General features: G+C 52.3%; 7 protein-coding genes across 7 annotated transcripts; 4 read left to right on the forward strand and 3 right to left on the reverse strand.

Annotated features, from left to right (window-relative positions):
- Nucleotides 1-1,840: 1,840 nt before the first annotated feature.
- On the forward strand, nt 1,841-2,426 carry J4E86_005152 (uncharacterized protein; the record flags this gene model as incomplete). Its single annotated transcript, XM_051445688.1, has 2 exons — nt 1,841-2,335; nt 2,421-2,426. The coding sequence occupies 2 exons, from the start codon at nt 1,841-1,843 to the stop codon at nt 2,424-2,426; spliced, it is 501 nt and encodes a 166-aa protein (XP_051303785.1).
- Nucleotides 2,427-4,871: 2,445 nt separating this feature from the next.
- Nucleotides 4,872-6,016, reverse strand: J4E86_005153 (uncharacterized protein; the record flags this gene model as incomplete). Its single annotated transcript, XM_051445689.1, has 2 exons — nt 4,872-5,837; nt 5,888-6,016. The coding sequence occupies 2 exons, from the start codon at nt 6,014-6,016 to the stop codon at nt 4,872-4,874; spliced, it is 1,095 nt and encodes a 364-aa protein (XP_051303786.1).
- A 1,639-nt stretch (nt 6,017-7,655) lies between these two features.
- On the reverse strand, nt 7,656-8,586 carry J4E86_005154 (uncharacterized protein; the record flags this gene model as incomplete). The annotated part of the gene is made up of 2 exons (XM_051445690.1): nt 7,656-8,327; nt 8,449-8,586. The coding sequence occupies 2 exons, from the start codon at nt 8,584-8,586 to the stop codon at nt 7,656-7,658; spliced, it is 810 nt and encodes a 269-aa protein (XP_051303787.1).
- A 586-nt stretch (nt 8,587-9,172) lies between these two features.
- J4E86_005155 (uncharacterized protein) lies at nt 9,173-11,134 on the forward strand (the record flags this gene model as incomplete). Its single annotated transcript, XM_051445691.1, has 2 exons — nt 9,173-9,317; nt 9,345-11,134. The coding sequence occupies 2 exons, from the start codon at nt 9,173-9,175 to the stop codon at nt 11,132-11,134; spliced, it is 1,935 nt and encodes a 644-aa protein (XP_051303788.1).
- Nucleotides 11,135-11,391: 257 nt separating this feature from the next.
- J4E86_005156 (uncharacterized protein) lies at nt 11,392-12,186 on the forward strand (the record flags this gene model as incomplete). Its single annotated transcript, XM_051445692.1, has 2 exons — nt 11,392-11,414; nt 11,436-12,186. 2 exons carry the CDS (start codon nt 11,392-11,394, stop codon nt 12,184-12,186), a joined length of 774 nt encoding a protein of 257 aa, XP_051303789.1.
- Nucleotides 12,187-13,125: 939 nt separating this feature from the next.
- J4E86_005157 (uncharacterized protein) lies at nt 13,126-14,855 on the forward strand (the record flags this gene model as incomplete). The annotated part of the gene is made up of 2 exons (XM_051445693.1): nt 13,126-13,225; nt 13,273-14,855. 2 exons carry the CDS (start codon nt 13,126-13,128, stop codon nt 14,853-14,855), a joined length of 1,683 nt encoding a protein of 560 aa, XP_051303790.1.
- A 90-nt stretch (nt 14,856-14,945) lies between these two features.
- Nucleotides 14,946-15,734, reverse strand: J4E86_005158 (uncharacterized protein; the record flags this gene model as incomplete). The annotated part of the gene is made up of 1 exon (XM_051445694.1): nt 14,946-15,734. The coding sequence occupies one exon, from the start codon at nt 15,732-15,734 to the stop codon at nt 14,946-14,948; it is 789 nt and encodes a 262-aa protein (XP_051303791.1).
- Nucleotides 15,735-16,678: the final 944 nt, after the last annotated feature.

Genomic DNA, 16,678 nt, shown 5'->3' on the forward strand with positions numbered 1-16,678 from the left:
CTGCGAAGACACGACCAAACTTCCATGAGGCCATCTTGTATCGGTTTGCTGACGTGGTGATGAAGCCTGCTGGAATGGATTCAGCCTACGCGATTGAGAGATACGCGGAAGAGATACTGGACTAGTCATCTCATGTCAATCTAGGAAAAGCATGGAATGATCTAGAGCCTACATCGACGTTATGTTACCTGCTTTACATGTTTCCATGTTAATGTAGGCTGCAGACCTGTTCAGAGTTTTCTCAGGTTGGGGTGATCTGGAAAGAGAGGCACCAGACAGCTTGACATGAAGGACGGAGAAAGCAATAAATCGGTGGCTATCAGTTGAGCTGGGATGCGTAAGAAGACGCCACTATTCACGGACTTGTACTCTACTCGAGTACATATCATTGCTGGATCATGCCCTTTACAAAATAGAATTGTAGCCTCTGCCTCAAAGTGCGTCTTATTCTATAGCGTACATTTAGTTGAAAACAAACCTCCACATTAGTGCGCAGAATGATGGTGTTCAGATGTTCGTATCCACATTCAAGTGCGGTAGCGACACCCAATCCACGATAACGAAGTTTCGAAATTTGTCGCGACCTGCTCGAATTTCACCTTAGCCAACTCTTCAAAATTCAACAAGCAGATCCAAAAACCTCTTTGACGCGCGCGCGATGGCCCACCTTGTGTCGCACGGTGCGACAGTCGTGGAGCCTATGCAGGTCACTTCTCACCCTGCCGACCCGACCAAACCTTCCTTCTTAGAGCTGCCTGCCGAGATGCGAAACTCCATTTACGAGCTGCTGTTCAAGAATGACACTCCTGTCTTCTTACACAACGCTGACGCATTTTTTCCACGAGCACCGGACCTAGACGACTACGACGATGATGGGGGGCCACGCTGTCTGTGCGAATCCTGCCAATATGAAGGCATCTCGCATTACGAACGCGACCGTTCAGCATGGGTAGCAGCTATGAAAAACGACGCGGAGGATTTAAAATTCCTGGAAGCAAAATTTGCCCATGGCCTTTCGGATGGGCTCAGTATGCTCAGATCTTGTCGCCAGATTTGGTCCGAGGCAGCTGGAGTGCTCTACGGGCACAACACGTTCGCTTTCAGTCGACACACCGACAGACACGATATCAACTATCTTACAAACGAATATCGTGCATGGTTTGAACCAATGTTTTACAATAACGAAAGATACAACCAACTGAACTACTCTGCTCGATGGATGGATTCTATTGGAGATCACTACCGCTTCCTGCGCAAGGTGGTCATCGACACGGATGCCATGTGTCCATCCCATTGCCGGTGGGCGGCCGATTTCGATGTCCTCCCCCTCCTTCGCATCATGTGGGCGCATCCGGAAGCCAAATGCGAGATAGTCTTTGAGTCTACAGGAAGAGCGCTTTCTGCGCATATTCATAATGCAAGTTACCCTACAGCGGTCTCTGTAGATCTCAACACTCTTTTACATACTCTCGGAAAAGAAGATATGCTTGGACTAAGGCATGTTTCGCGATCGTTAGAGACTGTCGTGATTGAATTTGAACAAGTGGGACGACGATCTGAATGGCACTTCGTCAAGTACAAACGCTCGGGGCTGAGGTTCTTCACTATTCTGAGTAAAGGAGCAGAAGTCTCCTGGAACCCAAAAAAGCCGATAAAATCCCGCGCAGACCTGCCTAGATCGATTCGACAGATCATCGCTCGATATGTAGCACTTGGGCCCGAAGGCATCGTCGTGGATCTGACTGCGCATGTTACACACGGACTTGATCTCACCCTTCTCAGGATGGTTCCCTGTTCGGTAAAGTCTCTCATCCGACCAGGGTATTCGTTGACCCTCTCAATGACCAGTCAGGAAGCCGAGACAAGTTTCAAGAGATTTAGCGCACTCGACACCCTGCTCTGGCCGGAGGCCATCAACAACACAACTACCAGCTACATCGCCAGGGGCGAATTTGGGCTCACGAGCGGCCAAAGTATCAACCTCAACTTTATCCTGGATGACGACAAAGGTCTCGAGGATGTTAAGATTAACATGAGAGGTCTCGTGCGCTTCCTGAGCAGCATGTCCATACTCAAAGCCAACATGTGGTCGACCATCAAGATCATTATAAAGGACAACAAAGGACACCAGAAAGCATGCTCTGAAGTGCCAATAAAGAAGCTAAGACAAGCCGTCTTCCTCTTCTTCACCGACCTCCTCCGCGACAGCATCTATGCTCGTGAGCGCCAACAGCACACGCCTAACATGCGCATCAACGGTTTCGGCGCCATCCTCAAATGCATTGAGAAACCGCACGAGTTTCGTTGCACAAGAGCAACCCAATGGAAGTCCGACGTGAGCAGCAATGCTGTGCCTGGCTTTTCGGGAGGCCAGAAGTTGAAACTTGCTTCGGTGGCTGACGTCATTCGGCGGCGCGCAGAGCTGATGGACTTTGGGTGTCCGATAGATAGGCGCGGCGAGTGCTTGATACATGCTTGGGACGATTTGAGGCGGTGTGTGGAGGTTGGATGGGGCAGCCTTGATGATGCGCTAAAAAAAATGAGGCGTTGAGGAATTGTGAGTGGGTCCATGCTCCGGGGAGACTGCGGGTGACATCAGGGGTTCTGGACGCGCCATCGAAGAAACGCGATAACCTCGTCGTGATACTGGTGCTGAGATGGTCTACAGAAATCGGTGGAGAATGCAGCGATAGTTAGGTATGAACACAGAGTAGCATCAACGATACTAGCAGCATCATGGGCCATCGCTGGAAGTTTGCACGCGTGAGTTTCGCGTTTCCTTGCTAACCTATAACAGCCTAGCTTGAATACCGTGCCGCCCCTTCCAGTTGTCTTCAGACCGCCATCAGCTCTGTCTTGCCTCGCAACACCCATTTTTCTCGTTAATATCGTTTCGCACACATCTTTCCATACACTGCCATGGAAATTCCAAAAGGCTGTTCGGCTCCTCTAGATCCGTCCGCGCCGTCCTTCCTGACGCTACCGGCGGAGGTACGCAATACCATCAACGAATACGTGTTTGTGCTGCCACGACGACCTGGAATACGCATTCATAACTCCGACTTCTACTACGACCGACGGCCTTATGAGATTCGTGCAGACGATGAGTCTTTCGCCGATGACAGCTCAGAAGATGACAGAGTGGGCTATGGTTCTCGGAAGGGCAGGCATGTTCCCCGCAGCCAGAAGAATTGGCAGAAGAGGCAAGACTCTGAATGGAAAGAAGCGCAGGGGTTCAGGTATGAAGCATCTCTTGGGATCGGCCTGCTGAAGTCTTGTCGCCAGATGTATCACGAAACGGTTGGCATCTTGTACGCCAACAACACCTTCCTCGTTACCAGAGTTGGTCAGAGGTGTGACCGCGAAGCAATCAGGCGGTGTCAAGCCAGCGATCGGGGTGACTACCACCAGATCAATTATGCGCCAATATGGCTCGCCTCACTTGGCTCTCAGATGAGGTTGATAACAAAGGTAGTGATCGACATCTCGACAGTCTGCGGTTGGGGATGTGACCAGGTTGAATTGGACCAAAACCTACTGCCGTTACTAAGGATAGTCTGGAATGGAGACCTACCACGCTGTAGCATTACCTTCGCCCACCCTAGACTCCTATTCAAATGTCCCGGAAGCATGCATCCCAACAGCACGAGTCCTGCGGATATCGTAGCAGGCACTGTCCGACTGAACAAGGCGTTCGCGGCTCTTGCCAAGGATGAAACGTTAGATCTTCGACGCCTTTCCAACTCAGAATTGCTTCTCTCGTCAGTCACTATGCACCGTGTCAGCAAAGACGGCCAGGTCCAGTACTACACAGGATCGCGAAGTGTTCACCGTTCTTTTTCTATCCACCCAGCGTCTGGCGTGGTCAGATGGTCCGCCGCGAGGCCAGTCAATTCACTTACGGATCTTCCTGACGATGTGCAAGGCATGATCTGTGCTTATGCAATCACCGCGGAAGATCGTCTTCGGCTTCCCATAAATTCCGCCCGGAAACCCAATTTCCATCGGAATGTTTTCGATGTTTCTGCCACACTCCGGGAATCTTTAGTTCAAGCTGTTAGTCAATACATGCCGGTGGTCATAGAGCTTACGGCTAAAGAGAGGGTCAGTGACTACAGCGACGCGGATTTGGTGAGAAGATATGACGCTGGGGTGGGGGTCCGCGAAGGCGGGCATCGGAATCATCTGGTGGAACTTATCGCCTCTCAAAGCCTGTATTCGACGTCCGCACTACCAACGATCTTAGTCCAAGTGGCACTCACTCGCGCCACTAACCCCACAGATGTTCGCATCAACATGAACGGGTTGCTCAATCTGAAGGGAACTACTCATGACGGTACTGAGGTAGACGAGATCTGTGTTGCTGTCGAGCTTCAGCACACTAGAGGCGACAACGTACACCACGATACCCACTATACTACATATGGGAGACTTAAGATGAGCATGTTCCTCTATCTCACGGACATTCTCGACCAGGTCTGTCCAAAACACTGGAAGAAGAATGCTCGACAAGCCTGCCCGGTATTCTGGATTGATGGACACGCAAACCTGGTAGACTTGGTCGCTCCACCGTTGGGGTTTCGATGGAGCCACGCGGATTCATTGAACTTTGCACATGAAGGAACGACATTGAGAAGGCTTGTTAAGAAAATCGAGCGTCGCCCAGATATCCCCAATAGCAAGGTGGGTTGTTGTTTGGACCGTGATACTGAGTGCGTGTACCACACATGGAGAAATTTGAAGATGTGGGCAAAATGTGTCTGGAGGATGGACAACGCACGCTCGACGAAGCAAGGACAGACGCTTGGTTGTTAAAGTCGTGTTGCAGATGGATTGAGAAGAAATTTCTTTCTCTTGAGCCACATTAACCATCAGCCCTCCACCCCTCGAATCAAATTCTTGATACCCTCTCCTCTTGAAGTCTGTTCCCATGCGTCGGTCGCCTTCTCAAACGGGGTCACCGAACTAATCAACGGCTTCACATCGATCAATCCCTTCTCCAAGAAACCCACCGCAAGCTCGTAATCCCCTGCACCGTATCGGAAGCACCCCCTCACCATGAGTTCTTTCTGGCCCATGGCCACAATCGGGAACTCGATCTTCGGCTTCCCAAGCCCAGTCTGAACATACTTTCCACCTGGGCGCACAAGGTTGATGCCCATGTCGATACTCGTCGTCGCACCGGAAGCTTCGATGACCGTGTCGACAAGACCGCCAGTGGTGTCGATGCCATACTCAACAAGGTCGAACTTCTTGAGTAGCGCCTCGGCGTTGTCTTCTGGACTCGCGTCGAGTGACGAACGGAAGGTCTCGCACTTCAAGTAGCTCGCTGCAAACTCTAGCTTCTTCTCCAGAATATCGACAATGATGATGCGATGCGCACCGAACTGACGTGCGACCGCCGCGCAGAATAACCCGATTGTCCCACTCCCCATTACGACAACTGTTTCGCCGGCCTTCACATCACCCAGTTTGACAGCATGTACAGCAACCGCAAGCGGCTCAACAAGCACCGCTTCATCCAACCCCATGCTTTCTGGAATCTTATACACAAAATCCTCGGCGCTGCGAAAGTATTTCGACAATGTGCCTTGCGTATCGGGCGGCCCAGGCGCCGCAGCAAAACGAATGTCGCGACACATGTTGTACACCCCAGATTTACACGCTTTGCAGATACGGCATGGTATGCCTGGTTCGATAGCTACGCGATCACCCGGTTTGACGCTTCCAACGGCTGGGCCGACGGAGTGGATTGTGCCCGAGGCTTCGTGGCCCATTACGATGCCGGTGGTGGGGTTTATCATTTTGCCGATGCCGCCGTGGTGCCAGAAATGGACCTGTGTTTGGTTAGTCGTTGGCAGGGTAAGATGGTGATGGATGGTCTTACATCGCTTCCGCAAACTCCCACATAGTTGATGCGAACGATCACATCGTGGGGATCAACCACCTCTGGTACTGCGGTATCTTCGATTTTCGCGTTTTTCGGCCCGTACAATACTACGGATGGGTTTTGCATGATGTTGTTGCTGGAGGTGGTGTGTATTGTGCGATGGTAGAATGTTATCTCAAGTTCCCCCTACATCTAGGTAGAAAAGAACGTCCATTTATATGAAATGACAAACTATCAGGCGTCTCGTCCAAGTACGTATATCCAGTCGTTGTGCTCTTGTAATCGTTATCGACGGTCAACTACGTCGTAAGTGGGGAGGCAGACGCGTGTAGCTTCCCCGCATCCGGCCTCCCATCGTCTATCCCCGCACATCCTTCGATACGCAATGAAGGCATGTCACAAATACGACGCATCTAGATGATGATCACGGAACGCGAAAACTCGTCGTAATGGATTAAGAACGCCTGCACGGATTATGAAAAGGCGCATGTGTTAACGCCGACGATGGGCGCTTCGGGGCTGCTCATTACGCACGGACCACACCTCGAATCGTTCATTTGCTTATGCGTACAGTGCTAAGGCTCCTATTAAGCGCTGAGTACTCCTTGTTGAGAACGACAAATTAGGAAGATTAGGATACTGCGAGCTTCTTCCTGCTAAGGAGAGCTACGAGCACATGAACTCGCGGCCCGAACTACTACCACTGCGTCTATCTCAGTGCGTACTGACCTCAGTGTTCGAACATCCAGGCTATCTCTTTTCCATGAAGTGGAGCTGAGGCGACCCGAACGTGGAGCGGCGAGATGAAACCTTCGCGCCCGCTTTCGTTTCGTTACCTAGCGTGCCTCAGGGCTATTAGTCTCAGCGCTAATCTTCGCGTTTATATTGTGGACGTCGTCCCCACGGATGGTACTCTGCATCTTTCCGTATATCTTTACAGCTTGCCAACGTGCTGTATACTTCCTGATATACTTCGCGCTTGTCTGGGTACTCGTTGCCATCTTCGTCTACCTATCCGTTCCAAATCCGTTTCGATCAAAAGGGACCAGCACCACTATCGACATGCCGTCCAACTGTGCCGTATGCAACAAATCTGGGGCTGTTCAGAGTTGTAATAAATGCAAGACGACACCATACTGCAGCCGCGAGTGCCAACAAAACGACTGGAAGTACCACAAGAAGCTCTGCGCCCTGCAAACCCACGCCAATGCCTAGTCCGGTGTCCTACCCAGTGCCGAATTTAGTGCCAACTACGCTGTGGCCCGCCTCACGACCCTCGAGAAGCACGTACCGAACCCTTCACGCAATCAAACGACTGGAACCACCTCCACGACCGTCCCGAGAAAGATATCTACAGGCTCCCCATCGACGCCTCCGGCATGCGCCCTGCAGTTGAGGATGGTAGCTGGGTTCGGGTATGGGGCAGGTCCGAAAGGGGCGAGTGGCATTGGGATGCGCAAGGTGCTGCGCTCGATGGAGTGGGGTGGTACTGGATTTGGACCTGGCAATATCATGAGCATAACGCAGATTAGCAATCTTACGGGTGGTGGACGCTGAGTTTTGAATGCGATGTTGTTCATTGTATGTCGCGCCGTTATTCTCTCCAAGTGTAGTCGGTGGATTAAGTCAGAAGCACTGCAGCTGGTGCTGAATATGTGCACAATCCATTCATTTTCTTGATCCGCGTTCTTCTATAACTCCCAAGTGTCCCATGCACGCGCGTGTCAAAGGTCGAGCGGTGAAACCACTCGTGGCCCAGGTTGGCCTACTTCCGCTTATGTCCAGTCTTGCCCTTCCTCGCCTTCTCTTGCTCTGCTTCCTTAATTACTTCAGCCGCTCTCTTAGCTCTTTGAGCTTCCTTCACGCGTTCATCCGCAGCTATCTCGGCCTGCGCAGCAGCTTCTGTGTCCCGACGTATCTTTCTTCCGGTCGCCGCACGCGCTTGTCTCATGCCTTTGGCGTCTTTACCCTTGAGCCCAGTGAGAAGCCATTGCGACGTTCTGAAAGTCTTGCCTGTGGGGACAGGGGGAAGCGACGCGACACTTCCTTCAATTTGTACGCTAGGGTTGGCTCCAGGCACTGGGGTCGTTTGTGGAGAGGCCGGGCTTTCGAAGGCTTCGCTGTTCGTACTGATATCGGCGTTTGCGACTATTCCAGCGAGCTCAGCAACATCGTCGTCCTCGGGATCTGGACCAGGGGAGGAGGCACCGTTGTCGAGTAGGTCCGCGATGTCCTCGACCTGAACAGTACCACTTGTCGCCAATAGACGCTCTATCTCCGAGGCCGGCCAGTCATCGCGTACAGCCTTAAAAACGATGTTGTAGCCGTGGCTATAAGGATGTTTTCCGCACCCTCTGGACCAGACAGTGGAGCGCTCGCCGCACTCGTCGCAGAACGCTTTCAGTCTCATCAGTCTCGACTCGAGCGACGGGCGTTGCTATACAGACCGAAATGCAATTGCCAGAAACATTTCTTTGTTGGAGGCGCCTGTAAGCGGGTCAGTGAAGTTGACCTCGTTATGCAAGGGGTATCATGAGTGTGATTGCAGGTGTACTAACCTTGCAGTCTTTACAATGGTGTGTTAGGCCCAAGACTTTAAGGGTGTTCTTGTTGCAGATGTTGGGGTTGAAGTCGCCTTTGAACATTTCTCCGTATCTCTCGTTAAGATCTATCCATCCTCCTGCGAGTTTTACCATCTTGGCTAATGTATGGGGTAACTGAAGTTGGGGAACTGTATGCTTGTGTATATCGGGTGGTAGTGAGTATGACTAGAGTGTATAGAGATCGAGGCCTTGCAGCCCCGATGCAAATTCGTATCACACTGCTGCCTTGTAGTGCAGCGATTCATTGCGCTGAGCTGATTCCATGCGCGGTTATGATCTGTGCTAGTATCCGCTTTGAAGTGTGGAGACTCTGGTAGCATAGGTAACTGGCTCGACATCGCTGCGTGAATTCACTGGGCATTAAAAGGAAGCTCATAGTAGAGATTGTATATGCGAGGAAGAGTCACCATTGTAACCTTTCGCTTAGATAGGATACTTGCATAGCGTTTGCTACGTGGTCATTCGTTTCCATCTGTCAACATGTACATCATTCACTATGCCGCGCATTTCACGGGGCTAGACAAGCTCGGGCTCCACTTTGGCGCTGGTACTCTCTTCTTCGAGCCTTATAAATTCTCTCCACCCCGAAACACTACCTTGCTACGGGTAGTTTGACTGCCAATCGACCGAACACCACGCCCACACCAGCCGATAACGACCTCCAAATATCCGTGTCAACATGCATTTCAGCCTCACGTCTTTGTTTCCTGGTCTGGACTTCAGCTCCAGCTCCAAGCACCCTCAGGAAAATTCCCAGAGCAGGCTTCGCAAGACACCGCCTGCACCGAACATTGCAAACGATCTTCAAAATCGCGATCGTCCCAGTAAGCAAGATGCCAACCTACCCACAGTACTATCCATCGCCTACGAGAAGTTCCGAGCTCGCTTCGCCCGCCAGCGCAAGAACAGAAATCTAGAGCAGGCAGATGTGTCGCACGAAGTCGTTGCTTCACAAGAGACTGCAGGTTTGCTACCAAGCCTCAACGTGATCTCTGGTATTTGCACCATCATGGAAACGCCGTCCGAGCTATCTCGGCGGTTGCCTTCGCGTGAAAACGCCACGGATCGTGAGGAAAGTGGGCTCAAAGTAGTTGAGCGCACCTGCGACAATGACGACTCCACGAGTGTCGTTGAATCCGCAGTCGTCACCGTCATCCAGCGCGAAAAGGCTGTCTCGCCAAGCGGTATGAACTCTGACGAGGAGGTTGAAGACTACAAATCATCTACACCCAAGTCGGACGGCTCGATAACGTCTTCTCTAACAAGCGCGTGCTCTGATGGCGAAGCGCTTGATCGCGCGGACTGGGAGCCACTCCGTGCGCTCGACCATTCGAGCTTCCAGAAAACCCTTCGGCACCATCTCAACCCCTCCGCCGAGTACTGCGCAGATGACTACCTTTTCCGCGGCGAATTTGAGGGTGGCTACAACCTCGTTCGGATATACCAGGTTATCAATAGTTCTAACGACGGTGAATATGTGGTCAAGATTCCTTGCGTCGGCACTGCCGCTCGCTGGCAGAAGCAAGATGCATACATGATGCGTTCGGAGTTTGGCACTATCAAGTTCATTGGCGAGCGTACCAAATGTCCCGTTCCTGAGGTTGTGGCCTACGACGACACGCTGGATAATACGTTAGGTGCGCCTTACATCTTGATGAAGGCCTGCACAGGCAGATCCGCCTCCGAAGTCTGGCACGACGCTCACCCCATTCATAAAGACTGGGATCGGGACACAGTCGACTTTCCTTCCAAGGACCTGGCGTCAAAGCGTGAGCGCATACTTCGTTCACTGGCCCAAGCCATGGCCGAGCTGCGTCATCTTGAGTTCGACAAGATTGGCGCGTTGGACTTTGACACTGTTGACGCAAACGGAACGCCTGCTATTGGTTCGCTTTTGGAGTGGAATATCGACCCAGATCTGACCGCCGAAGATCTGGCCACTGAAAAGGCTCTTACTGAGAAGCCAGTGTACGACTCAAGCCTGGAGCTTTACACGGATGGTCTGCTTGAGGCCTGGCCGTGCGAGGTACATAAAGGAAGGCCCGGCGTCATCCATGGAATCCTAGATGCATTGTTCCGAAGCGATGCTTTCGCGAAATCTGTCAAGCCCGGGGATAGCGAGGAGACCTTCGTACTCCGTCACGACGACCTCAACCTTCAGAACGTCTTCTGCGACCCGAACACCGGCGAAGTAACCGGTATCATCGACTGGGAGCGCGCTTCCACCGCCCCACGCTCTCTCGGCTACGCTTCCCTTCCAAAGTTCTTGACATTAGACTGGATGCCAGGGTACGAAGTTCTCGATGCGCCGCACTCTCCATTGTCGCTACAGGCGTATCGTGAGATCTACGCCGACGCAATGATCAAGGCGACTGGAGCAGACGGTGACGGCATGTATACGTGCAAGTCTGCGATGTATCAGGCCGCGCACGCAGCGTTGTTTGGTAGTAGTGAAGGTGGCGATATTCGTGACTTTGTCCGAAAGCTGCTGCACGAGGTTCCGGGACTGCACCACACGGACCTTGACTTGTACCTGACTTGGCTCGGCGAGCACTGGGAGGCGGTTGGCAGCTCTGTCAAAGAGGCTGTACGGAAAGTTGCGAAGCCAGTAGTAGGGACGATCGACGTCTGCGAGACCTGATAGCCTCAATCCCGAGATCGACAGTACGATCGTGTTATCGACGTGAAGGCAGTCTTACCTGCCATAGGAGGAGAGTGATGGCTCCCCATTTCAGTCTGCCTTCACTGCCACGTGGAAGTGTCGATACCTACTAGTACTCACCAAAACCTTGATGCCTAAAGGGTATTTGAACTATCGTAACCCCATCTCTCCTACGCTACACACGACTTTTCTCCATACCAATAACCCAAGCCAATCACCGACAGCGTCGATCAGCAATGGACAGTCCATTTGAGCCGAGGTGGGGATACAACGAGTCCAGACGTTACTTCGCGCAGAGCACAAAATACAATGTAACGGAGGGCTCAAAAGCTTTCACCAAAGAGCAAGTGCTTGCAACACTCCAGCAGTCTTGCCCGGATGCATTGGCCAAGTTTCCGGCTCCTGATGAGTTCGAAGTTCGAGAGCACCGTCCCGGTCAATACGCGCTCAAGGTCGGCTATGCCGTAACGAAGAGGTCCAGGAAGACCGGTGACGTACTTTGGCTTGACGAGCGCGCAGACCAGCCCACTATCTCAAACTATAAAACGGCGCAAAAGAACGACGCTATCAGAAAGATGATCGGTCTATACTACTCAACAACCGCAGACTCTCCGCGTAATGGCTACGTCAAGAATGCGAAGATCATCAAGGGTGACGGATTATTCGGCAGGCTCAGCGACAGTGGCATGATCTCGCCGTTCACCCTCAACATGAAAGCACTTCTCAGGTTCGTGCTCCTGTATTGCGGCTATGCGACAGAGCACAAGACATTCGAGAACAGGGGTCGGGACGAGGGTCTCTCGTCACTTGTCCGAGCTCTGAGAGCGATTGCCAGGCACACGTCCGACGATGAAAAAGAAGAAGGCGATGAGTCGACCATGAAAGACAGCGACGGTGCAACAGATGCGTCTGACCACGAGGGCGACTTGTTCGTAGCAGATGGTAAGGAGGAAGCTTCAGCCAAGCGCAAGGACACCATGGACGCAGAAGTCGACGAGGGCGCACCGGCGAAGAAAATCCGCGCATGCTAGAGGCTGCGGCTGCCGGCGAGGAGGCACTGATCAAGAGTGAGAAAAACGTGGCAAGAGAGCAATGAATACATGGCTAGAGAAGGGCAAGCCTTCAAGGAAGATCAGCTTGGGGACGACATGGAAAGCCAAAAAGTTGTGTGTGATGTTTTTGGTGTCTTTTCGGCGTGGCTGCTGAGCCGTTGCGGAGTTTGACGCGTCGGAGATCACGCGCGCGTCGGCCTACTAGACGCTATAGCGGTGAATCATGGATGAGGGAAGAAACAAAAGAAAGTCATTCACGATTCCCGATGCCTTATGTGATGACCTTGATGCGTGAGAAGAGCGCGATATCTTTTCGCGTTGCTTGCGCGAGGCGGGCTTCACGCAGATCTGCCGGAACCACGTGATGATGACTTAGTCTGCTTTCGGTTGGCGCGCTTTTCCAGCTTCCGATCTCGCCGGACCCAATGTTACCTTCCTCGTTACCATAACACACTGATGTGCGCGTCCTCAGCGCAAAGTACAGCATGAATTCTCCTCTGCAGAAACAGATGATCGCCTTCCACCCGAGATCACGGTTCCGCTTGTGTGAGCTCAACCGAGCCGGCACCTAGAGACAGGGGCTCAGGATTACAGCTATCGTGTTATATTACCTAGGTATGCTCTCGCAGTCCCCAAATGCCTGCATATGGACGGAGGGAATTTTGCCCGTGCCCTGAGCGCTGTGCCCTTGTGAATGGTTTCTCCCGAGGTCTCGAGGTGCCTGCTTGGGTACCACGACTAATCACATGCGATCGCCGCTGACGCGTTTGTGTTACGGACGTAGCCATTGAAGTGCCAAACCCTAATATTTGAATGCGCTATTTCAATGACGATCGCGTCGACCGGAAATATAACATCTATTTCGAGCTGAATGTTGCAGCATAACCAGTCATTCCTGCTATACTTATACTGCTAACAATGCCGATTGAGTCGTCATACCCGCCCATTACCATACCCGCCGTCGATGTATGGACATATTTTCTCGAGCGACCAGATCGCGAGTACCCGGATGATCATGGTATGTATTCATATACATCTATCGAGCGCCTTCTAACACGATAGTAGTGCTCTTCGTAGACATTGCCAGCGGTCAAAAGCTCACATATGGTCTGCTCCGGTCCAGCGCGGAGCAGCTCGGAAGAGGCCTCCAGGAACAATGGCAATGGCGCAAAGGCGATGTTTTGGCAATCATGACGCCGAATGATATCGATGTCGCGCCTGCTACATTCGGCGTCTTACTTGCTGGAGGTGTCGTGTGTCCTCTAAACTTCATGTACACCGTCGATGAGCTGGTGTCTCAGTTGACATCTTCGAAAGCCAAGGGACTGTTGACAAACCCGGCATGTCTTGAGGTCGCTTGCAAGGCAGCATCGAAAGTCGGCCTTCCTCTGGATCGGATACTCCTGGTCGGAGATGGCAAGACATCGGGATCCGTTCGGCACTTCTCTTCTCTGAAGAGCGCGTCAATCAACATGATCCGAGTCAAAATCGACCCCAAAGAAGATCTGGCGTACCTGGTGTACTCTTCTGGAACCACTGGCGAGCCAAAGGGTGTCATGCTGACGCATGAGAACGTCGTAGCAAACAGCATTCAGGCTACGACGGCAAATGGCTACAACACCAACTGGAAAACCGACACGGGTATTGGCTTCCTACCCATGTATCACATCTACGGTAAGCTCAACGAGTTCACAATCAAACATGCGCTGATAGATGTAGGAATTGCTACACTACTGCTAAATACCATCTTCTACGGCGTGACCAATCACATCATGTCAGGATTTGACCTCAAGAGATTCTGCGAGACGGTAGACAAAGAGAAAGTCACCATCGCTTACATCGTTCCGCCCGTCGCACTCGCTCTGGCAAAGGCCCCCATTGTCGATCAGTACAACCTCAAGTCCCTGCGCGACCTGCATTCCTCTGCCGCCCCAATACCCGTCGAGATCATCACCGCGATACACAAGCGCCTCGGCGCTCAAATACTCCAAGTCTACGGCATGTCTGAAGCCGCACCAGCCGTGAGCGTGCAACGCATCGAAACCTGGACCACGGCGTTGGGCACATCCGGATGCTTGTTACCCAGCATGTCAGCCAAGGTCGTGAGTGACGGAAAGGAAATGGCGATAGGCGAAGAGGGTGAGCTGTGTCTGAAAGGACCGAATATCTTCAAAGGGTACTACAACAATCAACAAGCTACGGCCGCTGCTTTCGATGCTGAAGGGTGGTATCACACCGGCGATGTCGCAAAGTTCGATGAACATAGGAACCTGTACATCACGGACCGCGTCAAGGAACTCATCAAGTACAACGGCTTCCAGGTCGCGCCGGCGCAACTCGAAGCTCTCTTGATTGGTCACCCGGCGGTCGCTGATGTCGCCGTGATTGGCGTGTACGATGAGTCGAAGGTAACGGAGCTACCGAGAGCGTATATCGTTGTGGCAGCGGGGTACAAGGGTGAGGAGAATCTGGAGGAAGAGCTGCATCAGTGGTTCAACGAGCGTGTGTCGCCACACAAGAAGTTGAGGGGAGGTATCCGCTTTGTGGAAGCGATACCAAAGAGCAATGCAGGCAAGATATTGCGGAGGGTGCTTGTCGAACAAGCTAAAGCGGAAGAAGCGGAGAAGAGTGTGAAAGCTCGTTTGTAGTTCTTTGGACGGAGTATATAGGAACTCTATCGTACATCCCATCTGGTCTTTGGATAGGTATACTGAGACCAGCCATACAATTTGATCTATCTACAGCTTCGTAAACAACGTCTCCTTCATAGCCCTAACATCCAACTCCTGCGTCCACGTACTCCTCGGCTGCGTATGCAAGAACCAATACGTATGCGCCAAATCCCTCGGTTGAACAAGATGACTTTCCACATCCGCCGCCTTGTCCGTCTGCCCCGTCCGTTCCCACTGCCTCTTCATCACACCACCAATCAACTTCCCATCAACCGGCCCATCAACGATAATGTTCACAGCATGTATCCCCTTCGCCTGATACTCCCGCGTAATGACCTGACACAGCGAGCGCAGTCCAAACTTTCCCGGTGAGAATGACGCCAGGCCTGGCATACCGCGCAACGCGCCTGTCGCGCTGGTGAAAAGGATGGTTCCCTTGCCTGCAGCAAGCATATCCGGGATAACCAGCTTGCTCGCCCAAAACGCGCCGAAGAGGTTGATCTTGGTGAAGTTCTCGAATTCCTCGCTCGTGGTATCGATTAGCGAACGTCCGTTTACGCGACGCGCGCCGGCGTTGTAGACGAGTACGTTGACGGGGCCGAGCTCATCGCGGATGCGCTTGAAGGATGAGATTACGGTGTCTTCGACGCGTAGGTCTGTGATGTAGTAATGTGCGGTGTTGGTGCCGACATCGCTGTTGATGTTCGCGGCCATGGTTTGTAGCGCTTCTTCTGTACGCGCAAGGAGCGCGACGACGAAGCCTTCGGAGGCGAAGCGGTGGGCTACTGCTTCGCCGATGCCTGGGCCTGCGCCTACGACGGCGATGACGGGTTTGTTGGTGGTGTTTTTGGACATTGTGGTGGTGTTGAAGGAGGAAGCGGCCTGTTGGGTGCGATGTCGCGTCAGTTGCCTTCACATTTTGTCGTGGACGAAAGTAGCAAGATATCTATTACGGAAAGCTTGTTGTGCATATCTCGTAGGGTTGGTGCTGGTTGCATGATTAGCTTCGATGCGGGGAAGAGGCGCAACGCGTTCCTCGGAACCTCGGAACCGGGTGTTGAGTAATCGCGCTATCGTACGTATCGGCCTAATTGTCTGTCAGTCGCAATCTTCCTTCACCTCGACTTTCGCAACTAATATTCAAGCGGGCATCGACGCTCAGTGCTCATGTAATACTATTCTGAAGGCTGTCTGATCGACCTAGCACGAACGGGCGCACTACCCCGCCACCGATGCCGCTTCCTCATCTTCACTAAATCCTCCCCTTCGCGCAGCATTCGACTTTACATCACTCCCCCGGCATCGACCTTATCATCTTCGCACCATCTCAGCGATATGAAAGCTAGATTCTTGAGATGCTGGGCAATGTGGTTCCAGAGTACCAGCTTGGCCAAATCTCTAGCCTTCCGCGCTCTAAGGCCAGCATACCTGGTGTTCGACTCCATCTCTGCTCCACATTCGTTGTCTATATCTACTTTGGCGCCAGCGTCGAAGCCGCAGAACAAGCAAATATCCCGCGATCGAGATGGGCGCCTAGTGTTCCGTCGGACCTTAGTATCAATCTCCAACGACGAAAGATCTCTATGGTCAACCTTCAGATGCTGGCGCAGAGATTCTTCACCCTGGAATGTCTTGAGCGTTGTATGTCCTTCCTCGTCCAGATGCAGGTCGCAGTACCAGACCCTGGATCTGTGGATATTTTCCGTCCAATAGGCGGTGTGCATCTCTTTCATGTGTTCCTGCCATCTAAACATGCTAGCGAAGTATAATGGTGGCTTCTGACAACTTTCGGGGATGCA

The sequence above is a fragment of the Alternaria arbusti genome (assembly GCF_024043155.1).
Source record: "Alternaria arbusti strain BMP 1465 chromosome Unknown scaffold_5, whole genome shotgun sequence".
Taxonomy (NCBI): domain Eukaryota; kingdom Fungi; phylum Ascomycota; class Dothideomycetes; order Pleosporales; family Pleosporaceae; genus Alternaria; species Alternaria arbusti.